Source organism: Gopherus evgoodei, chromosome 11 (genome assembly GCF_007399415.2).
Source record: "Gopherus evgoodei ecotype Sinaloan lineage chromosome 11, rGopEvg1_v1.p, whole genome shotgun sequence".
Classification (NCBI taxonomy): domain Eukaryota; kingdom Metazoa; phylum Chordata; order Testudines; family Testudinidae; genus Gopherus; species Gopherus evgoodei.
In genome coordinates, this window is record NC_044332.1 from 52,248,585 (window position 1) to 52,267,407 (window position 18,823).

General features: G+C 39.1%; 1 protein-coding gene across 8 annotated transcripts in view; it reads left to right on the plus strand.

The window, feature by feature from the left end:
• PRPF40A (pre-mRNA processing factor 40 homolog A) overlaps nt 1–18,823 on the plus strand; it is a 50,604-nt gene that overhangs the window by 27,148 nt on the left and 4,633 nt on the right. For 4 of the 8 annotated variants that reach the window (XM_030580999.1, XM_030581000.1, XM_030580998.1 and 1 more), the window contains 12 exons: nt 1,709–1,817; nt 4,008–4,158; nt 7,848–7,981; nt 8,366–8,522; nt 8,631–8,734; nt 8,916–9,032; nt 9,871–10,008; nt 11,865–11,960; nt 12,837–12,923; nt 13,016–13,112; nt 13,211–13,272; nt 16,282–16,416. In XM_030580999.1, the coding sequence (XP_030436859.1) occupies nt 1,709–1,817; nt 4,008–4,158; nt 7,848–7,981; nt 8,366–8,522; nt 8,631–8,734; nt 8,916–9,032; nt 9,871–10,008; nt 11,865–11,960; nt 12,837–12,923; nt 13,016–13,112; nt 13,211–13,272; nt 16,282–16,416 (1,387 nt within the window). The remainder of the gene's footprint in view (nt 1–1,708; nt 1,818–4,007; nt 4,159–7,847; nt 7,982–8,365; nt 8,523–8,630; nt 8,735–8,915; nt 9,033–9,870; nt 10,009–11,864; nt 11,961–12,836; nt 12,924–13,015; nt 13,113–13,210; nt 13,273–16,281; nt 16,417–18,823) is intronic. The other 4 variants (XM_030581001.1, XM_030580997.1, XM_030580995.1 and 1 more) reach the window with 2 other exon arrangements.

Below are 18,823 nucleotides of genomic sequence, written 5' to 3' on the forward strand. Positions count from 1 at the left end.
CAAAATCTAACTCCACCACCCCTCACTCTGTTACACCATGTTATTAATAGGAATAATTAAAATCTGAGAAATAGATTTCTTAAATTTTGGAGCCTTTTCAGGACTTTGTGTTTTGAAGATTCTAAGTGTGTGTGTGTGTGTGTGTGTGTGTGTGTGTGTGTGTGTGTGTGTGTGTGTGTGAGAAAAATAGTTTCTAGCTCTGCTAGTTGTGAAGATAGTGAGATTTGGTTTAAGTGTGAAAATGTGTACCTTACTGGCAGCATAGTTACACAAGAGCATACTACCAAAAGAGATCAGTACTCATCCTGTTTGTTCCCATGTCCTGATAACCTTGAAGCCAAAATACAGATTTTAAGGCTAGAAGGCACCTTTAGAGTCTCTAATCTGACCTCCTGTATATTATGAATTAAAATTGAAGTGTGTGCGCCTGTGCCTGTGAGTGTTTTAGGCTTCTAATCAATATTACCATATAACCCCCTACCCCCCAAAAATCCTCAGCTAACTAGTCATCCACACTTTAGCTTCTTTCAGTGCTGCCACACACTGCTACTGGTAAAACAGGTTACTCTTGTATTCAGTTCTGAGGGTCACCTAATTCAGGCTGTAGCAGACTAAGGCCTGGTGTGCATATAAAGTTGCAGTAGTTTAACTAAAGGTGCAGTGTTGTATCAATTGAGTTAAAACAGTGCAACTTTTCTGTATGGCTGTTTTCTTATATCGTTTTAAATATGGCTTACATCTGTTTAACAGGGGGACTTTTAATCAATGTAAGCATCAACCACAAAGTTGCACCAGTTTAACTTTATCTGGAAGTCAATAGTAGGGAGCCATTGCAAGTGATGTAACATAGGTGTTAAGGGCTGCACCTGGGTGCCCAAACAGAGTCATCCAGGCCAATCCATTACCACTGGTCAGACACAGAAGAACATAAATTTGGGGGAAAAAGTCAACATGGTTCTGTTAAGGGAAATAATGTCTTAGAGTTCTTTGAATGGATCAACAAACGTGGACAGGGGGATCCAGTGGACAGTGTACTTAGATTTCCAGAAAGCCTTTGACAAGGTCCCTCACTGAAGGCTCTGACGTAAATTAAGTTGTCATGGGATAAGAGGGAAGATCCTTTCATGGATTGAGAACTGGTTGAAAGACAGGGAAGAAAGGGTAGGAATAAATGGTAAATTTTCAGAGTGGAGAGGGGTAATTAGCAGTATTCCCAAAGAGTCAGTCCTAGGACCAATCCTATTCAACTTATTCATAAATGATCTGGAGAAAGGGGTAAAAAGTGAGATGGCAAAGTTTGCAGATGATACTAAACTGCTCAAGATAGTTAAGACCAAAGCAGACTGTGAAGAACTTCAGAAAGATCTCACAAAACTAAGTGATTGGGCAACAAAATGGCAAATGAAATTCAGTGTGGATAAATGTAAAGTAATGCACATTGGAAAAAAATAACCCCAACTATACATGCAATATGATGGGGACTAATTTAGCTACAGCTAATCAGGAAAGAGATCTTGGAGTCATCATAGGAAGTAAATAAACCTGTTTGAAGTAATGTGCACCACTTGACCCAAAGAGAGAGTTTTACCTAAATGTTTCCAACCAAAACGTGAAGCTTTGTGTAGAGACTACCACCACTACATTTAAATCAGTATGTGCCAATAAGTGAGTTTATGTATCTCTTTTTGGTGGATTTTTTTATACACAGAAAAGCTGAACAAATGTTTGGTGAGATGGAGGTCTGGAATGCAATATCAGAACGTGATCGTCTTGAAATTTATGAAGATGTCTTGTTCTTTCTGTCTAAAAAAGAAAAGGTAATTATTTTTCTTTTAGTTTTCAAGATTTATCTCGGAGAAAACAATTTAATCTGAATTTATTGAAGAAAGTAAAGAATTTTCTAGATTGTTTTGAGTCTAACTTTTCTCTTGCCAGTGACTTACGAAACCCCATCTAGAACTGTTTTTCAGTGCACAGTATGTAATTTTCACTTCCCTGAAATAGGCTTACTGACTGCAAGCCTATTAACTTCATTTTCCCACAAAGAATAATCTGTTCAATGTGGATATTGCATAAATTTATATAATGGCTTTTGTTCAAAAGTGCTTTATCATACTCTATACTACACATTGAAAGAAATTATGGGCCAGAGCCTCAGCTGGTATAAATCTGCATGTTTCCATTTACATAGCTGAAAATCTGATTTTATATATATAGTATGTTCAGCTGTGCATACTAACCCTGCACAACATTTTAAGGCACAAACTGAAGAACAACGTATGTAGTTTAAAAATGTAAGGCGAATTTACATAGAAATTTCCCTAAAATGGCATTTGTCTGTAACTCCAGGGTTAAGGTCCGTATTCTTGCAAAAAATTTATCAGGCTTTTTGCTTATTATATGTGATGAGAACCTAAGTTTTAGGTTTCCTCTGCAAAGCAGCTCCTCCCCCAACACAGTGAGCCACATGGTTCAGCACTGATTCTTTACACTCTTACAGTATGTCTACACAGCAGCTACAAGATACCCATTTACTAACTCTGCCCAAGGTAGCATGCTAAGTATAGTAACATAGCCACCGTGGCTCAGGCTAGCCACCCAAGTATGTACCACAGTGATCAGGTGGGATTGTATTCAGGCAGCTAGACCGAGCTGCTGCTTGTGCTGTCACGTCCACACTGCTGTTTTTAGCATGTTAGCTCGATTAGAGCTAACAAATGTATTTCAACCTGAGCTGGAAATTCACTGTCCAGCTGCTGTGTAAATATACACTTAGGGTAGTGGTCCCCAAACTTTTGAGGGTTGTGCCCCCTCTAACCCCATCCCTCCTCCTCTCCCCCCCACACCCCCGAGCTGGGGCTGGGAGTTGGGGTTGTGGATTGGGGTGGGGGTGGCGTGGACAGGGGTAACGGGTCCAAGACTGGGGGTGGGTATGGGCCCAGGAGTGGAGCTAGGGATGGAGCTGCAGCCAGTGGCCAAGGCTGAGGGCAGGAGAGAGCAGAGACTCAGCCTGGCCCTGGTGGGGGTCAGCAGCTGGGCCCTTGGCCAGGTGTGGCTCTGCTTCTGGGCTGCGAATGGAGTCGCAGTCAGGGGTTGAGAGAGGGGGCAGGGCTTGGAGTGGAGCTGTAGCTGGGCCTTTGTGGGGGCTGGCAGCCAGGCCCCAGCCATATGTGGAACCACAATGTGGGAGGGGGCAGGGCCAGAACAGATCTGGGGCCACAGCAGGGCTGGGTAGTGCTCTCTTCCCATCTCCTGGATGTTCCTCGATGCTCCCCCAGAGGGGTGTGCCCCACAGTTTGGGAACCTTTGCCTTAGGGTCTGTCTACATAGCTCAAGTAAGCTAGGCCACATGAGCTAACTTGGGTTAAAATAGTAAAGAAAACACAGCAAGTTGGCTTTTAACTCATCAAATTCAATCTCAAATTCCTCATAGGCTTTAATTTGAGCTACTAATCTGATTTTTTAAAGCTTGCTATGTCTTCGCTGATATTTTAACCTGAGTTAGCTGTTGCAGGTTAGCTAACCTGACATAAGAACATTTTGTGTGTGTGTGTCCATCTCTGCCTTAAAGAAGAGTGCCTCCACTGTATCATCAGTAGTCTGGAAGGTCTAGCATCTCTTGCCCAGAGGCAGTCTGTATAGTAGAACTGTCATGGACCCTAGAAGCCCAGGCAGCTGCTGATTGAAATTGATGTGATTCTTGCCAATTTCACTGCTGCTATTCACTGAATCAGAAAAAAGGGCAAATTTTGAAATACTGAAATTTCCTGTGAAAACTGAGTTTTGGCCAGTTCTAAATGTGATAAGGTTATGGACAAGGTGGTATGGCCATGGATTCAAGTGACTTTAAAATCTATATAGATTATTTACTGTTTGTGTGTCCAAAATTTGTCATTTTCTTGATATATAATCAGAGGGTGATACTTGATCTTATCTTGCTTGGTACTTTAGGAAAATTAATGCATGGCTGGCTGATTGATTTATTTTTCCCTGACTACTCACTTTAGGAGCAGGCTAAGCAATTACGAAAGAGGAATTGGGAGGCTTTGAAAAACATATTGGACAACATGGCTAATGTAACATACTCTACCACTTGGTCGGAGGCCCAGCAGTATCTGATGGACAATCCTACATTTGCGGAGGATGAAGAACTTCAGAGTAAGGGGCTGAAGGGAAGTGGGAATCTCTTGAAGAGGGCGTGGAACTGGTTTAGTGATGATTATAAATAGTTAGTTTTTTTTTTTTGTTTGTTTGTTTTTTTTTTTTTTGACCAATTCAGCAACTACTAAATAATGCCAGCTGTCAGCAACTTATGTGAAATCCTGGAATCATAGGACTGGAAGGGACCTCGAGAGATCTAGTCCAGTCCCCTGTACTCGTGGCCGGACTAAGTATTATCTAGACCAGGCCTGCACAACTTGTAAAGAAAACAGCTGAGGGCCGAAACCCCCCCCCCAATGCCACCAAGCCCCCCCCCGAAACACCACACCCCCCCCCCAGCATTGCCCAGACTCCCTGCCCCGCCCAGCAGCACCGCCCAACCCGCAGAAACAAAACCCTTCTACCCTAGCGCTGCCCCACCGAAACATTGAACCTTGGTAATACGTTATAGCAGGCCCCTAAGGTAGTATAATTAAGGGAAAAGAAAAATGTCTTTTTGCTAGAATTAGAATAAGATCTTCCCCCAACTTTGTAATCAATTGCCTTGTTGAATGAATGAGGTGTGACTGAGGAAGTCGTGGAAGGCAGCACCTCCAGACAGCTACAACCCTTGGAGAGGGGATGAGAGCCAAACCAGATCAGTAGAACAAGTCAGCCACTGACTCACTTGCCTCCTCAGCCCTCCACCCTCAGTCCTCCTCATCCCCTGCCTCTGCCCACCCACTCGCCTCCTCAGCGCCCCCCCGGCTCGCCGCCTCAGCCCCTGCCACTGCCCACCCACCTGGCTCGCCTCCTCAGCTCCCTCTCCCCCAGCTCACCTGCCACTGCCCACCCACTCGCCTTCTCAGCCCCTCACTCCCCCCAGCTCACCTCTTCACCCCCACCACTGCCCGCCTGCCTCTTCAGCCCACCTCCCTCACCTGCTGCTTTCCTACTCACCCCCCACAGGCCGCAAAGTGAGCCCACCTACTCATCCCCCGTGGGCCACACAGCGAGCCCACGCAGGCCGCATGCAGCCCCTGGGCCGCATGTTGTGCAGGCCTGATCTAGACAGTTCCTGACAGGTTTTTGTCTAACCTGCTCTTAAAAATGTCCAATGATGGAGATTCCACAACCTCCCTAGGCAATTTATTCCAGTTCTTAACCACTCTGATAGTTAGGAAGTTTTTCCTAATGTCCAAACTAAACCTCCCTTGCTGCAATTTAAGCCCATTGCTTCTTGTCCTATCCTCAGAGGTTAAGAACAACAATTTTTCTCCCTCCGCCTTGTAACAACCTTTTATGTACTTGAAAACTGTTATCATGTCCCCTCTCAGTCTTCTCTTTTCTAGACTAAACAAACCCATTTTTCCCATCTTCCCTCATAGGTCATGTTTTCTAGGCCTTTAATCAGTTTTTGTTGCTCTTCTCTGGACTTTCCCCAGTTTGTCCGCATTTTTCCTGAAATGTGGCTTCCAGAACTGGACACACTACTCCAGTTGAGGCCTAATCAGCATGGAGTAGAGCGGAAGAATTACATCTCATGTCTTGCTTACAGTGCTCCTGCTAATACATCCCGGAATGATGTTTGCTTTTTTTTTTGCAACAATGTTACACAGTTGACTCATTTGGTTTATGGTCTGCTATGACACCCAGGTCCCTTTCCGCAGTACTCCTTCCTAGGCTGTCATTTCACATTTTGTAGGTGTGCAACTGATTGTTCCTTCCTAAGTGGAGTACTTTGCATTTCTTTTTACCTGAATTTCATCCTATTTACTTCAGACCATTTCTCCAGTTTGTCCAATCATTTTGAATTTTAATCCTATCCTTCAAAGCACTTGCACCCTCTCCCAGCTTGGTATCGTCTGCAAACTTTATAGGTGTACACTTGCTATACTATTCTCTAAGTCACTGATGAAGATATTGAATCAAACCAGACTCAGAACTGATCCCTGTGGGACCCCACTCATTATGCTCTTCCAGCATGACTGTAAACCACTGATAACTACTCTCTGGGAACGGTCTTCCAACCAGTTTTGCACCCACCTGATAGTATCTCCATCTAGATTGTGTTTTTCCTAGTTTGTTTATGAGAAGGTCATATAAGACTGTATCAAAAGCTTTACTGAAGTCAAGATACAGTACGTCTACTGCTTCCCCCTAACCACAAGGCTTGTTACCTTGTCAACGAAAGCTATCAGGTTGGTTTGACGCGATTTGTTCTTAACAAATCCATGCTGACTATTACTTATTATCTTCTAGATCAGGGGTCCCCAGTGAGGTACCCACGGGTCATCTAAGTGCACCTGTGTACTGTCCGATGGACAAGCGTCTGCCTAAATGCTGCTGGCAAGCTGCGTCATCCAGAGGTATTGCTGCCGAAATGCTGCTGGTAATGCCTCTGAAAGACACTGCTTGTCAGTGGCGACAACTATTGAAGTTGTTGCTTGTTGGCGGAATTTCGGGGGATGCTCGTCCGCTGCCACGATCCTCCATGGCTTATCGTCTGGTGTCCGCCAGATGAAAAAGGTTGGGGACCACTGTTTTAGATGTTTGCAAATTGATTGCTTAAATATTTACTCCATTATCTTTCTGAGTACAGAAGTTAAGATGACTGATCTGTAATTTCCCGGGTTGTCCTTATTTCCCTTTTATAGATTGGCACTATATGTGCCCTTTTCCATCTCACCTGTCTTCCACGCCTGTTCAAATAAAATTGCTAATGGCTTAGATATCTACTCGGTCAGCTCCTTGAGTATTCTAGGATGCGTTTCATCAGACCCTGGTGATTTCTGTTCAGTTCAGATAGTGTTTTGAGAAGTGGACACCTAATGTTATGGATAATCTTTTTTTGTAATCTCAATAGAAAGGCAGTGGAGACCAAATCATCCTCTTCCCTGCTAGGCTGTTCTCCACTCTGGGATTTGGAGCTGTAGTTGACAATGAATACCAAGTATAGCAGCCACGTCCTATACCTTGCCTTTAAGTAGACCAGGGTGAGATCATGTCTTATATGTCTTTCCAGAAAGTGTGGTCTATGCCTCATTCTCCAACTCCTAGTGCAGACACAATGTAAAGTGTAGGAAGGTAATTTACTGTCCATGACAAAGCAAACCCTGGCCTCCTATGAAGACTGAGTTGATCCCATATTAGAGAGACAAAGTAGATGAGGTAATATCTTTTATTGGACCAACTTCTATTGGGGAAAGAGACAAGCTTTTGAGCCACCTAGATCTCTTCTTTAGGTCTTCTGTGTGGCTCAGAAGCTTGTCTCTCTCACAAACAGAAGTTGGTCCAATAAAAGATATTACCTCACCCACCTTGTGTGTGTCATATCCTGTGACTGACATGGTTACAACTACAGTTGTCCAGTATTCACAGATCATGGTTCTGTGAATTTATTGAAGTATTTGACAAATATCCCTTATGCAGTCTTCCTTGATTTATGGCTGTTTTTGGAAATGTGGACAATAGCACGAGTGCTGTTCTCCTCAGCCCAGTGTTCTTTATGGAAGTCCTGTATTTGTTAATGACTAGGATCCTTCAATATGAGACCAATTCTTCTCTGTAGCGTCTATCTTTCGTCACTACTGGATAATGCCCTCCCATTATTACACTTCAGTGATGAATGAGGAGAGAAGCTGCCAACAGAAAATTATCAGGTAAGAAATTTCCCAGTCAGAAACCTTTTCTTTTCTCCTTTCTAGATATGGATAAAGAAGATGCACTGATTTGTTTTGAAGAACACATCAGGGCTTTGGAAAAAGAAGAGGAAGAAGAAAAACAGAAGAGTTTGCTTAGGGAAAGGCGACGACAACGTAAAAATAGAGAATCTTTTCAGGTTGGTGAAACTTTTCAAACTTTAAAATCCAAGAGCTTTCAAATATTCCAGACACTTTCATACAGTCTTTTTAAAGTAAGGGCACTAGATTTTCTTGGCCTGTCTAAAATATACTGGTAATTACGTATTCCCTAGTGTGGTAAGTCAATTTCCCCATATAGCAATGAAAGGAGTGTCACATTTTAATAAGTTGGAAAATGTAATTGGAATGTCAGAAGAGGGGATAAGGGACCGCCAGGGCAGGTGTTGTGCCTGAAATTGTGTTTAACAAATGATTAGGTTTCAGTTTAATAGTGTTTCTTTCAATCATTATAACATGAAGTATGCAAAAGCACATTTTCAAATATGTGAAAATGGACACTTTTATTCCATCCTATTTTGCAGTTATTTTTGGATGAATTACATGAACATGGGCAGTTACATTCAATGTCCTCCTGGATGGAGTTGTATCCAACCATAAGTTCTGACATCAGATTTACTAACATGCTTGGTCAGCCTGGTAAGACTACTTCCTCTTCCAACAATGTAGAAAGTGATACAGGTACAGAGACTATAGATTTGGGGCAAAATAGAAGTGTGATGTTTATTTTCTAATTGATTTTTTAAAAAGTGCAGCTCTTTGGTTAGAGCTAGCTTTTGACTTCTCTAGTTTTTTCGTTAGGATCAACTGCACTTGATCTTTTCAAGTTTTATGTTGAAGATTTGAAAGCACGTTACCATGATGAAAAGAAGATAATAAAAGACATCTTAAAGGTGAGGAAAAATGTGCTTTCCTTAATAAGAGGAACCAATATATCATTCAAATTTATTAAACTAATAATGTAACTCTTTGACTCTGGGAGTTGGGATTTCACGTTGCGCTAATGCACTGTGCATTAGCGCTAACGTGAGAGTTCCTGACCTACCTGGTGCCAAGGAGGTAAATCTCTTGCAGGATAAAGGATTTCTGGTTGAAGTGAATACCACCTTTGAAGACTTTGTTACGGTCATCAGTTCAACTAAAAGAGCTACCACTTTAGATGCTGGAAATATCAAACTGGCTTTCAATAGTGTAAGTTTTAACATTCTCATATGTTCATATTAAGAAAATTGATTTAAAAAAATTGTTTTATCAGGGCTTGTCTACACTACCTTTTAAGTTGATGTATCTTACATCACTCAGGGGTCTGAAAAAGCCCCTCTCCACCCCCCGGCCACGTGATATAAGTTACAGCAACCACAACCCATGCGATGTCGGTGGACGACACTCTCCCACTGGCATAGCTTCTGCCTCCAGTTGAGATGGAGTAATTGTGCTGACGGGAGAGCACTCTCCCATCAGCATAGCGTGTCTTCACCAGACATGCTACAGAAGTGCATGTAGCGCAGTAAAGTAGACTTACCCTCAGAAACTGAAATATTTTGTTTGCATCATTTTTAGGTGTATTTTATGAGTACTTCAGTAAATATAGTGTGTAAAATATGCTGCTGATTAAGGGTGTGTTTCTTGATATTGCCAGTTTTGAGAATTCAGATTGGAGAGGCAGAGCTCTTGTTCAGAATCTAATGAACCCATCCTAAAATACAAATGTAGAGTAGGAATTCAACAATGTCTTTGCAGTTGTAAGCTGATGCTTCCTAATGAACTTACATTCAATATTGGCAAGTTGTAATAATCGTTCTCTATTGTGTTGGAAATGGACTTCATGTGAGATGTTGAGAAAAGAACAAATATAAAATTTAAGGTTGACTAATGGAGCAGATAATGTAAATAGGCACAAACAAAATGGTAAAAAAATACCAAAGTTGAAATACCTTGAGGCAAAACTACATGCTACCTAATTATCACTCTTCATTACTTATGTGGATGTTACTGTTACTTGAATGATTTCACGACTTACTTTCTGTAGTTGCTGGAAAAGGCAGAAGCCCGTGAACGTGAACGGGAGAAAGAAGAGGCTCGCAAAATGAAGCGGAAAGAGTCTGCATTCAAGAGCATGTTAAAACAAGCTACGCCCCCAATTGAATTGGATGCTGTCTGGGAAGATGTATGTATTGTCACTTTTCACCTTCTCAAAAATATTGTTTGTTAGTGGTGTGCTTTGCATGCGGGTATTTTATGAATAAACTGTCATATCTCATAGGCTCCAGCTCAGTGTTGTTCCTATCAGTATAACTTACACACGTGAGAATAGTTTTTTTCCCATCTTTTAAAAGAACTTCCACTGAACTGAGGTAATTAATTTATTTTTCAGTACTATTTTTAACAGGAAATGATTATTCTAAAAATATAGTTCCCAGGTGTGAAAGGCAAGCAGTTCACCATAAGTACTTAAAAATCCTATAGTGTTAGTGCTACTTATACAAAAAAGTTGCAGATCATTATGTAGCTCTTTTTCATTGTCATAAGACATTTCTGGCAGGAAAGTTCTTTTATGTAGATCTGTTTTGATAGCAAGTGTTCACTTTGCTCTTTATTTAACTGATTATCCTGCATCATAGGTTACATTCTGGTAAAGTCCAACATCTATTTTAACCATAATTGTATGGATAGTATTCATGCTCTTTTATAAAAATGTGTAAATATTGTCATGAAAGACACGAAAATATTTGAGAGATTTATACAGTGCCCAAAGTTTTGAAGTTAAAATTTAGGAGAAGTGTGAGTACAGTTGGGTGAAACACTTTGGATGAAATGGTGACATCTTGTATTATTTCCTCCAATATTTCAATATATGTTCATAGATACTCATTCAGCTCAGACATCACATACTTTAATATACACTTTTTTTTTATTATTAAATGGTTAGTAAAATTCCTCACATATATACAAGTAGCACCTAGGCTGTAAATGTAATTTGTAATAAATGCCATGGAAAATGTCTTCAAAGAATATACTCTAAGTCATATTTAAAGTTTCATTGCTCTTCAATTTTAGAATATGTTTTGAATCAAAACACCAAAGTAATTGGTCTTAGATGTTGGCTAAAGGAACAGCTCCCTTGAAACTAATATGAACTGCATGCACACGATCAGTGATAGAACTTGGCCTGGTATGTTAATAGGAGCACAAAAATTGTCTAAAAATTTCCAACAATTCTGCCCTCTTGCATCTCAAGCAACAGAGTAGATTTCGACAGGTCTTATATACAAAAATGAATGCTCTTTAACTGAGAATTAGTTGTACAAATGCACTCCAAGTTGTGCTTAGCATTCAGTTACTTTATTTAATCAACTTCTAATAATTTTTAGTACATACATGGATGTGACATCTGGGTAGATCATAAGAAAACAAGCATCAATATATCTGTGTCTTATATGAAGTTTGTTTTCCTTCACATCTTGTTCATGAAGTGATAACACAATCTGCTGTATGATAAGTATTTCAGGATAATAGTGGTGTGTCAGATGATAGCTCGTCAAATTGTTGATTACAATGACAAGGCTAAAAGGAGACCTGATGTTTCACACACTTAGAATGATTGGAAAGAAAATGTAGGAAAAATGCATTGATTGTTCGATAATGGTGTTTAGCTGACTTTTTCTATTTATTTGTGTGTGTGAGCGAGCTTAAGTTTAAGTGGGGTAAGAGCACTACTTATTTTAAGCATAACAGAAGTGAACTGTTAAAGATTTTCACTGATAGCCATTAAAAAAATAAGAATAACTCTAAACCTTATGGAAGAAACATAGGAACATCTGAATATGACAGTCTCAATCTTTGGAAGTGTGGGACACATTGTATACATGAACTTGTTGGGGTCAGGGGTAAATTCACCTTGTAGCAGTAAAATGTGTTTTTCCATTTATGAAATGATGTTTGTTTTACTTCATTGTTAGACAGACACACATACAAGTTTTTCTGTAGTAGTATTTCACTCTGTTGTTATTCCTTTTAATATAGATCAGAGAGAGGTTTGTGAAGGAACCAGCATTTGAAGACATCACTCTAGAATCTGAAAGAAAAAGAATCTTTAAAGACTTTATACATGTACTAGAGGTAATTTTTCAGTTTATTTTTTCATAGCAATTTTTAGCAGTTTTTTGTAAGAGAAATTTTTTCCAGAACTGTACTGAACTGTCTTATTTTGTGACACAAATATTAAAGCCTCAGTCTGAAAGTAGTGAAGTGTATTATGGTTAAACTATTTTCATGTGTTTTGTTTTTTTTAATTTGTGATTGATTGAGCTGTATTCATCTAACTTCCCTTTTCATACACCTCATTCTACAATAGTTACCTTTTGGGCTAAAATTTTCTTAACTGTGTATAGATGAATGTTTTTTAGCAAGTTTGATTTTTTGAAGGGATAATAATTCAATCTGTCTCAAGCTACAGATGGCTTATCAGGCTGATGTAGTTTAAGGAGTAAACTGCATCTTGTTTTATTAAAATTTGATTTGGTGGTGTTTTTTTTTTAAGAGATTTTAAAAACAAGAATTTTGAAACTTCAAATTTGACATAAAATAGGTGTTAATGAGCAGTACATACTTGGCCAAATTTGGGGGGAGGGCATTAAAATTAGTAATATTTTAAAAATGCAAGACTAAACATGCATAATGGAAAACTGAAGCTGTTTGCATCTATCTTCAAAGTGTGATGCTAAGTGTTTCCTTCCTGAGTGACACTTTTTTTTAATGCCTGATTTTACAGCTTTAACAGTGCATTAATGGCAGTTTCTTTAAATTTAATTTTTAAAAAATGTAATCTTGCATATAAAGAGAGGCTACAAACAGTAAGATTTCAGATGTTATATTGTTTTAATAAATTGATGTCAGTGAACATGAGTCTCTCTTTTGGACTGGTGCTAAGAAATTGGTCAACTTATATTGGATTCTTTAAAACAATTATAATGTTTGGATTATCTTATACCACAGCACGAGTGTCAACATCATCATTCAAAGAACAAGAAACATTCTAAAAAGTCTAAAAAGCATCATAGAAAACGGTCTCGCTCCCGTTCGGTAAGACCCTTCTTAGAATAGTATATGAAAGCTACATTTACAACACATTGTCTTGCAAGGTTAATATTGAACTCAAAATGTTCTGTTTAAAGGGCTCAGAGTCTGATGATGATGATAGCCATTCAAAGAAGAAGAGGCAACGCTCAGAATCTAGATCAGTTTCTGATCGTTCTTCCAGTGCAGAATCTGGTAAGATATTTTCCCCTCTCTTCTGTTAAAACAAGCCTTGTCATGATGATGTTTGGGTCTTAATGTTTTATTGATACTTACTTTTCCGTGTATTTTAGAGAGAAGTTACAAGAAGTCAAAAAAACACAAGAAGAAAAACAAAAAGAGGAGACACAAGTCTGTAAGTACAGCTTTTTATTACGGCAGTCAAGCGATTAAAAAATTAATTGCACGATTAATTGTGCTGTTAAGCAATAATAGAATACCATATATTTAAATATTTTTGGATGTTTTCTACATTTTCAAATTGATTTCAGTTACAACACAGAATGTACAATGCTCACTTTGTTTATTTTTTATTACAAATATTTGTGTTGTAAAAAACAAAAGAGCATTTTTCAATTCACCTAATACAAGTACTGTAGTGCAATCAATGTAAAACTTTAGAGCCTACAAGTGCACTCAGTCCTACTTCAGCCAACCACTCAGACAAACAAGGTTGGTTACAATTTGCAAGAGATAATGCTGCCTACTTCTTGTTTACAATGTCACCTGAAAGTGAGAACAGGCACTGTTTGTGTGGCACTGTTGTAGCCGGGGTTGCAAGATATTTATGCATCTAAAGATTCATATGTCCCTTCATGCTTCAACCAACATTCCAGAGGACATGCGTCCATGGTGATGATGGGTTCTGCTCGATAACGATCCAAAACAGAGCAGACTGATGCATGTTCATTTTCATCATCGGAGTAAGATACCACCACCAGACGGTTGTTTTTCTCTTCTGGTTGTTAGAGTTTTGTAGTTTCCACATCTGAAGACTTCTGAAAGCATGCTCCACACCTTGTCCTTCTCAGATTTTGGATGGCACTTCAGATTCTTAAACCTTGGATTAAGTGCTGTAGCTATTTTAGGAAATCTTACATTGGTACCTTCTTTGCATTTTGTCAAATCTGCTGTGAAATTGTTCTTAAAACAAACAGTGTGTGTTGGGTCATCATCCAAGACTGCTAGAACGTGAAATATATGGCAGAATGCGGGTAAAAGAACCGGAGACGTAAAATTCTCCACCAAGGAGTTCAGTCACAAATTTAATTAACTCATTTTTTTTAACGAGCGTCATCACCATGGAAGCATGTCCCCTGGAATGGTGGCTGAAGCATGAAAGGGCATACGAATGTTTAGCAGATTTGACATGTAAATACCTTGCAATCCCAGCTACAAAAGTGCCATGTAAATGCCTATTCTCACTTTTGGGTGATGTAAATAAAAAGTTGGCAGCAGTATTTTCCTTAAACATAAACAAATTTGTTTGTCTTAGCGATTGGCTGAACAAGAAGTAGGACTGAGTGAACTTGTAGGCTCTAAAGTTTTTTACATTATTTTTGTGTGCAGTCATGTTACCAAAACAAAGCTACATTTGTAAGATATTGGACTGCAGCGCTTGTATGAGGTGAAGTCAAAAATACTGTTTCTTTTGTTTTTATCATTTTTACAGTGCAAATATTTGTAATAAAAAATAATATAAAGTCAAGACTGTACACTTCGTATTCTGTGTTGTAATAGAAATCAATATATTTGAAAATGAGGAAGAACATCCAAAATATTTAGTAATTTCAGTTGGTATTCTGTTCTTTACCAGTGCGATTAATCGTGATTAATTTTTTTTGAGTTAATCATGTGAGTTAACTGCAGTTAATTGACAGCCCTACTTATTATTCTAGAGCTAGCCAATGAATACACTTAATGCTCTTGCTTTTCACTTAATCTTTGAAGGTACTTGTAATCAGCCCTATTGCCTTATTAGATCATTACATGAAACCAGAGAGATGAGGAGTACTAGTAGCTTAACAATAACTTCCTGTTCTCCACACATACGCTTTCAAGAACCATTTCTGAGGGCTCAGTTCTGAATATTATAAGGCCTTGCTTATGTGGTCTAAAGTTGCTTATAAGGGTAAATCTTGCTAGAGTGATTGCCCCCATGGCCGCCCTCAGGACTGCCATCTTGGCAGCCGTCGAAGCACTCAGAGATGGGAGTCCTTTTTTGCTCTTGCCTCATGCCAGGGATCACTCCCTCCTGTCTGTTTGTGTTCCAAAGCTATTTTGGGAGCTCAGATACAATGCTGATTGGAGCAGTGTAAGAACTCCAATATAACCTATGTTGTCATTTATTCTGTTATCTTTTTCTTTGTAAGATTCAGGACTGGTGAGTGTCTGTTGGCATGGGGAAGGGAAGTGGTGTGGGTTTACTGATAAATTATGGTGGTCACATTGCCACATAAACACAGGGTACTTTTATGTTTGTTTTTGTATGTTCTGAAGTTGTAAAATTTAGCTGTACTCTTTTGAGAGTGGTAGCCCTCTCACAAGAAGCCCTCATATGGGATAGACACTGTTGAGTGTGGCATACAATTCTGGTGATTCAACAACAGTCTGACCATTATGTGTTAGCTGTCACAGGAGGGCTAGTGGTCAGTGTGAAGGCAATGTTGCTTTAACATTTCAGTTGTATTTATTTATTTAGATTTAAATGATAAACGTTCCTATCCAAGACTGTAGGCACCCTAGTGTAATTACTTTTGGTGTTTTGTGGTAGTAATATTCAGGTAGGACCTCTGCCAGCAGCTAGCTATAGAGATGCGGCTTTCCAGCCATTCCCCATTCCAGGAAATACACCATCAACCCTTTTCAAAAGCCATATTGAATAGATGACTTCTGCATAAATACCTGATTGGTCAGGAAGCATCAGTAGAGCGTTGTGTGGGTCCTCCGGGACCCGCGGGATTCCAGTCCCTCTGCAGGGCTCTAGCATCTAGTGTGACCTAATCCCTCATATGTATGATTATAAGGCAGAAGAGTAGAGTAAGTTCTCCTCCACCCATTTTAGTTGTTGCTGTGTTTCAAGTTGAAGTCAGCCTACCTGTCTTTCTTTTTAAATCATTTGTGTATGCATTTGTCTGTGTATTGGCTTTCTTCTGCCATGTTCATGGTATTTGGTTGGTTAGTTCTAAACAAGAACATGTTAAATAAGCCAGTTTGCTTATATGTAACCCAGTAATGGAGCTTTGCAGAGTTTAGTTGTACTGAGATGTGGGTACACTCACTGTGCACATTATACAACATGTTAATAAAATAAATATTCCGAAACTTTAAGAATTTTTCCCGTTTGTTCATTTTATTTACACAGGATTCACCAGAATCTGATACTGAACGAGAAAAGGATAAAAAAGAAAAAGAGAGAGAGAATGAAAAGGATAGACCTAGACAAAGATCGGAATCAAAGCATAAATCTCCTCCTAAAAAACGTCCTGGAAAAGATTCTGTAAGTTTTTTCTTGGTTCCATTTTGTTTAATGTCTGTGAGGTTTTTTATTTTATTTTGGCTAAATACAATATAGTAGCTTTACAGATCCACATAAAAATATACAACTAATTAAAGAGTAGCTTGCTAATTTATAAGCTAAGGATTTATTGTGACGGGTTGGATCAAAAACCCCCTTGAGACTACCTCTGAGCCTGTTTTCATTCCCGGGAAAGATCAGATGTGGATTGGTGTCTCCAAGTTCATTGTTAGCTTAAGTGTTTTTTGATTGGGCACTTACTGAGAATAGTCTTTTTTCTTAGGAAGCTGACCTACTGCTTCACAGAGGCTACTTAAAATTAAACAAGTACCTAGCCAATACTCATAACTTGGAATACAAAAATGATACATGCATACAAATAAGATGAATATATTCAGTAGATCATAACCTTTGCAGAGATATGTTACATGGCATATATTAAATAAAACATATTCCAGTTATGTCATATTTACTTTCATTAGCATATTTCCGTAAAGCCTTATGGGGTGCAACATCACATTTCTTTAGTGATTTTTATCTGTAGATGGACCTAATGTTCCAAGAAGATCTAAAATTGTTATTAGTGTATGTTTTGGGATCTGTGTAGCTTGGTAATTCTGCATGTGGTTTTTGTAGATGTCCTATTTTCATTTTAAAGCTGTATTTTAATGATTATTTATGGTGCAAAAACAAAAAAACCCACCCAAAACTGAAAGTGACGTACACTGTTTAAGGAAAGTAGTGGAACATTTTGGGTTTTGGGCCGTAGTCCACATGGCGCTGATGCTACAATTGTATTCATATTTAAACAATATGGGAACTTTAGTCTAGAATGGGGTAGAACACTTATTTTTTGTCATGGTCCAAATTTCTTGGTCAAGGTATAGTCAAGGTCGAGGCTCCAGAGAAAATAATTAAGAAAAAAAAAAACAAAAAAAACTACGATGATGATGATAAATAAATTAAAAAAATTTTGAGGTCCCTTCAAAAGGATTTGGTGGTCCAGACTTGGCCCGCCATCCACCTATTGACTGTCCTGGTCTAGAACACAATAAAGACTAGATTTGATGGAGCAACCTTTCATCTCTGGGTGTAGCTGCCCTTTTCCTCACTGTTGATTTAGCACTGGTGGAGCTGCACTGGAGCTAGACCAGTGGTGGAAGAAAGTGCTAATGAAGCTAAGTGGTTCTTGGGCTTTTTGAAGGCAAAGAATATTGTTGAGAGCACTTGCAGAGTCCACATTTTATTATAGCATCCATTCTGAGTAACTTGTATTTTGGAGAATATATAGACTGGATTTTCTAAAGAGACTAAGGGAGTTAGGTAACTGAATGAGAAATTCTCTCAGGGTCAGCACTGTTGGCTCCCATGAAAGAGCATCTTGTAATGCTGTCAATGAGGTTTGTAGGTTGCAACTGTACCCTGTTGTTCAGTCCTTCCACAGACAGACGTCTCTCAGAACTCTCTCTCTATGGGGTATGTAGTAATTCATTAGGATATGTGTCCTCCCCAGAACAATCCATTTTGGCACCTAACTCTCTTAGGCTCCTTAGAAAATCCCAACCATACGTCTGTGGGGTGGGAGACATATTATGTTGGCAGCATGGACCCAAGAGTAGCTAATCTGTCAGGCTCTGTCTACATTAGGCTTTTTTGCCCACTCTTGTTACTACTGGTAGACCAATGGTGGATGCATTAGTGTAGATAGGGCTCCAGACAGCTGCTGGTGTTCGCAGTAGAGCTGTGTGAATAACTGATTGTGGAGGTGTGTGGTTGGTTGGTTTGTTTGTGTTTTGGGGGGAAGATTTCTGGGAAATAACTTTTTTTTCCTTCAGTTTTTGACAAATCAAAAAATTGGGGGGGAAATCATTTTGGGGGGGTGAAATAAAGCGTATCTTAAAATTGAAATTTTTTATTTTTATTTTGACAATTTTAAAGGGTCATTTTATTTAATAAAATTAAAGGCAATTTTTAAATGAGAAATTGCTTTGAACTAAAAAATCAGAACGTGTTTCAAACATGTCAAAATAAAAATATTTCTATTTGTTTGGAAACTGTTTTCAGTAAAAAAAAATTGAAACAGACATCAATTTAGAAGATGTTTTAGTGTTGCTGGATCTGCATTTTTTGGAGAAAACTGTGGCCTAGGTTTAGCATTCAACACTATGTTGTGAAGACCTGCTCAGAGCAGGGTTAGACAACATGGTGGTTAAAACACAAGTTGTCACCTAGAACATTGTCTACTCCAATGCTTTCACTGTAGCTACCAATATTGGTAGCAGTGATGAAAAATTTGTGACAAGAAATCTAATGTTAGACCCTCCTTGGGATGCTTATATTCTGAGAACAGTTGCACACAAGTATATTGCACTGAGGGATGTAGGATTAG